This window comes from Scylla paramamosain, chromosome 28 (genome assembly GCF_035594125.1).
Source record: "Scylla paramamosain isolate STU-SP2022 chromosome 28, ASM3559412v1, whole genome shotgun sequence".
NCBI classification, from domain to species: domain Eukaryota; kingdom Metazoa; phylum Arthropoda; class Malacostraca; order Decapoda; family Portunidae; genus Scylla; species Scylla paramamosain.
Window position 1 is genome coordinate 8,082,501 of NC_087178.1, and position 5,000 is coordinate 8,087,500.

Sequence of the window (5,000 nt, forward strand, 5' to 3'; positions counted from 1 at the left end):
AGAGAGAGAGAGAGAGAGAGAAGCGGGTATTGATTGCTACTTCTACAACTCTACGGGTGTGCCTCCTCACATTTCATTTGCTGTGAACGCGTGTGTGTTTGTGCGTCCCTTCCCCTCACTCACTCCTCCGCCACTACGCTCTGCTCGTCTTCCCGTCCTTGCCTCTTTCCTCCTTTTCAATGAGAACGACTAGGAAGCTACAACGGTATAGACTCCTGCTGGGGAAAGCGTCACAGTGAAGCTCTAATCCCTTGTGTGTGTGCGTGTGCGTGTGTGCGTGTGCGTGTGTGTGTGTGTGTGTGTGTGTGTGTGTGTCTGTGTGTGTGTGTGTAGACTCCCAGCTACCACCGCCACGTTTCATGATTCCTCACCTAAGGCCAATATGGATTCTACACTCTACACTTCTAATCCTGCCATATTCCCCTCTTCGTCTTATGTTCCAGTCCGCCCGCCGCCCTCTGCCTCGCCCGCGACACACGCCCGCAGCGGCTTACCTCAGAGGGGATGAGTCAAAGTTGCGAGGAGGCCGCGGGAGAGGGATGCTGAGTGCGCTGGCCCGGTCGGAAGGCCAGTGAGGCGACTAGCTACACGCGAGGCCAGCACAGCAGCTCTCCCTCCCTCTCTCCCTCTCTCCCTCCCCTCCTATCCCTTCCTCCCTCCTTCTCTCCTTTTCATCTCTTTCAGGAGCAGGGATCTTTTATAGGCGATTGATTGAGTCTCGAAGCCCTGGAGTGTAAGTGTGTGAGCTTTTCTCTCATCAGGTGCAGGTCCAGCTCGCCAAATGCCGTGTGTCGCCAGCAGGACGGGGCGGAGCGGCGGCAAGTGAGCAGGGGAAAGTGTCGGGACGGTCAGGACAGGCGCGCTACATTGTGAAAGCGAACGAGAAGCTGGAACGAAGGACTGCGGGGCTGGGGGAGGGCGCGTGCGTCGCCGTAGGGGAAACAAAAGCTTGCGTTGACCCCACAGCAACACTCGAGGGAATGCGTGCCCGTAAGTTAGCGGCGACGAGGTGCGGGCACGCGGCTGACAGCTTAAGAGAGAAAGTGTTAAGGGTGAGAGAGTGGAGGAGCAGTAGTGTGTGGGAGGAAGGCTGTGGCGATATTGATCACTATGTTGAGGGACTAGGAAGGAAAAGCAAGTCCTGACGCTGTCGACAGGTACACTAAGGGTGGGAGGCGGGGAGGGAGGCAGGGAGGGAAGGTAAGCAGATTGGTTAGTGAGTGTACGAGTGACAACAGCGATAACAGGAGGGAGGGAGGGCTCGTAGATAAATACACTGGTTTTATTTAGAATACACGCAGGTGTGTGGAGGGGAAGGGAAGGTTGGGAAAGGACAGGTGTGCTGAGATGAGATACAGGTGATGAAAGAGGACGGGGAGGAAGGGAGGAATGAAGGGAAAATTAAGCGAAAAACGAAGTAAGAACACAGTACCGATTTACCGAACACAAAATACCTGTTAATTTCGGTGTAATACATATAAATGAGAAAAAGAGGAGAGGGACAAAGGAGAGGAAAGAGATAAGGAGAAAAGAGAAAGGGGAAGGAAAAAAAATAACCTAATGGCTTATTAACGCCACGCAACACTGTCTGACACGTAAGAGCAATCACAGTGAGGGTACAACACATACATACACACATACATATATACATACAAACATACATACATAAACACCACTCTAAGCCAACCTAGTGTGAGAGAGAAGCGCAATCCGGACAGGAACCTTTCATCTCGTCGCTATAAGTCAAGTACAGACCAGCCACTGCGCCGCACGATCCTCCTTAAGACCTCAGCCTTCCCCGCCGCCGCCACCCAGCAACCCAGCGGCTCCTTCACGCAGACACGCCCGTGGGAAGGACAAGCGAGGGGAAGTGAACGAGAGGCTAACAAGTGAATACGTGCAATTAACTTTTGAATTTACTAAGCACAATCAATACTCTCTCCTTATGCTGTCAGTGGTGCTCTTCTCAGACACACCCGCGAGGACAAGCGAGGGAGGGGAAAGTGAACGAAGAGGTTTGAAACACTGAGCTAATTGAAAACGTGTCATTAACTTCTGAATTTATTGCGTAGAAATAACACTGTCCTTATGTTTTTAATGGTATTCCTTCTCACAGACACACCCACGGGAAGGACAAGTGAGGAAGCAGAAAGCGAGCAAGGTTTGAAGCACCGAGCTAACAATTAAATACATGTAATTAACCCTATGTTTTACTGAGCAGATTGTTACACTTGGGACACTAAAAGATGTGAACTCTCTCTCCACGGTATCTTTTCAAATTATTGTTAGTCCTGTACCATCAAATTCATAAGACGCACAGCAGTCAGAGGAATGAAGCCAAGTTACATTCACACCAAGTCAATTTGAAACTTAGACCAGAAACACACAGCATTTGACACGGAGACGCTGCAAAACTCAACAGGAAGGCTAAGCTTGAGGAGATTCGTAGCTGTCAGAGGGTCGAGGCAAAGTTAAGTCACGTCAAATCAATTACCTGAAACTTGGACCGGAGAGACGCAACATTTGACACAGTGAAGCTCCAGACTCAACAGGGAAGGTGTTTTAAACGCTCCGATGAGAAAAGTATATTGTATTATCAGGGAGAAACAAGGTCTACATGTATACAGATAAGCCTGTGGTTATACATACAGCTACAGCTCTCAGAATACACATGCACCAGTAGTATACATGATATTAGTCTCTATGGATACAGGAGCTACAGTATGCACTTCCCTACGCTGCCATTGACTATGTGTGTGTGTGTGTGTGTGTGTGTGTGTTCTCCCCACGTCAAGGGAATTAAGGCACTTGGTCTGACAGCCGTGTGTGTTTGTGTGTGTGTGTGTGTTTCTGCGTCTGTAGGAGGCGGTGGAGAGCTCCTGAACCACGGGAGACTCTTGACGGGGGAGTTAAGAGACAGGAAGAGACAGGAGGAGACAGCTACATGTACTCTACCACTTGAGACAGAGCCATACCGTCAGGAGCCTCCTTCAGGGTGGCGAGGGGAGGCTGATGGCAAGACCTCACTCTCCCTCTTCTCCTCCTTCCCCAAGAGGCACCAGGAAGCAGCTGCCGCAACGTGTATCAGACCCAGGAGGCGGGTGTCAAGTGCTGTCAGGTATCGGGGCCGTGGGACAAGAGGGTGAAGTGTGGGATGGCCTTGTATGACCCTCACTGAGATGCCTGGCTTGATCTGGCGGCTTAGGGCGTGGAGACGTGACTTACAGGAGGATGCCACGCGTGCGATCACAGCATAGGACGTCACCAGGGTTATAGATCACACTCCCACGCCTTTCAAGGATGATGAGGGGGAGAAAGATGCTTGTGGGTTGAAGACAAGGACATGGAGGACGAGGAGGAGGAGGAGGCGATTGTGGTAAGAGGAAAAGGGTACCAGTAGATGACAAGACAAGACGAGGACGAAGTTGAAGTAGGAAGGTGGTGTTACTTCCGAGCTTCCTTCAGATGCCGCTTCAGATAGAGAGTAGTGAGCTTCCCGAGGGAGGCGCCCACCCCGAGGGACAGGATGAGGAAGATGTTCATGGTCATGGCGACGAGCATGAGAAGCGTGGAGCCAAGGTATGTGAAGAACTGCAGCACGCCCACGCTCGCCAAGGCCAAACATCTGCAACACAACGCGGATCACAACATAACTTGGGTCATAACACAAGGGCGTGACGCAACACTCGTACACTCGCAACACTTCAGGATATTTTTAAAAAAGTCGAGAGAAAACTACAGTTGAGAAAACATCTTAAAACAGGCGCAGCAACAGTCGTAAGTCACAACAACACTTCAGAATATTTTAGAAGCGTGGTAAGAAAAGTATGATAAAAAAAATGCGTGTGCAAACTAAACACTATTTAAGGAAACACTTCAAAACACTCCCAGCAACAGTCATGAGTCACAGCAACACTTCAGGATACTTCATAAACGCACAGAGTACACCATGAAAAAAATAAAAAATAAAATAACAATAATAAAACCCTCATCTACACTTCACAGAATTAACACCACTGCAAACATTTCCCCTTTCACTTCACTCACTACTCATCTCTCCATTTTGAAATCCCCGACACCTTGCAGTCTATCTCCTTACTGTTCTTAATCTTCGCTCTTCTTATTACCAAAGACTTCCGTATAATATCAGCTCACAATATCACAACAATATCACAATATCACAATACTACAAACATCTCTCTTTTCATTTCACTCAATGTACGTCTCTCTGTTTTGAAATCTCTGACACTTTACAATCAATCTCCTTACTGTTCTCTTAATCCTCGCTATTCTTATTACCAAAGACTTCAGTATAATATCAACTCTCAATATATTACAAACATCTCCCTTTTCATTTCACTCACTGTACGTCTCTCTGACTAACTGTTTTGAAATCCCCGACACCTTGCAGTCAATCTTCTTACTGTTCTTAATCCTCGCTCTTCTTATTACCAAAGATTTCAGTGCGATATCAACTCACTTTGTTATGCAAGAGAGATATCGGGTAAGAGCTAAAAGAAATAAAGAAATAAAAGAATTAAAAAAAAGGCCTACTGAGGTGTCACTCCCTACAGGAAAAAGGACCAAAAGGATTATACAAAATTGGAGAAGCGTTCCCGCAACATTCCCTCTTTCATTTCACTCACTGTTCGTATGTCTGATTAACTGCTTTGAAATCCACACCACTTATGTCCGGCACCGTGCTTACCTCCTCCGCCTGCTTACCTGCACAGGCAAGACGAGGAAGGCTCGGTGGCGGCAGGAATGGCACCCGAGGAGGCGTCCACGTCTTGTACATCATGCATTGTGTTGTAGCTCTTCCTTTCGTTGCCCAGACTGTCGAGAGGAAGGAGAGATGGGATAAAACATAAACATGGTGATCTTGTGGCTTCAAATGTGTGTTAGAGGGAAATAAGACATGTAAAAATTAACTAGTGGATGAAAGAAAGACGAAAATTATGAATAGTGCTGTGGTTCTCTCTCCCAGCGCTCAGACTGTC

The 5,000-nt window shown here is 48.1% G+C and overlaps 2 protein-coding genes across 13 annotated transcripts in view; both read right to left on the reverse strand.

The window, feature by feature from the left end:
- LOC135114870 (phospholipase A2-like) overlaps positions 1 to 640 on the reverse strand; it is a 30,652-nt gene extending 30,012 nt beyond the window's left edge. Inside the window, exon 1 of the mRNA XM_064031053.1 lies at positions 495 to 640. The gene's annotated coding sequence lies outside the window, so the exon portion shown is untranslated. The remainder of the gene's footprint in view (positions 1 to 494) is intronic.
- Positions 641 to 2,575: 1,935 nt separating this feature from the next.
- Positions 2,576 to 5,000, reverse strand: part of LOC135114871 (uncharacterized) — a 23,197-nt gene continuing 20,772 nt past the window's right edge. For all 12 annotated transcript variants that reach the window (XM_064031060.1, XM_064031054.1, XM_064031055.1 and 9 more), the window contains 2 exons: positions 4,726 to 4,836; positions 2,576 to 3,625 (listed from right to left, as the gene is read on the reverse strand). In XM_064031060.1, coding sequence (XP_063887130.1) covers positions 3,445 to 3,625; positions 4,726 to 4,836 — 292 coding nt within the window. In that variant the 3' untranslated portion in view covers positions 2,576 to 3,444. The remainder of the gene's footprint in view (positions 3,626 to 4,725; positions 4,837 to 5,000) is intronic.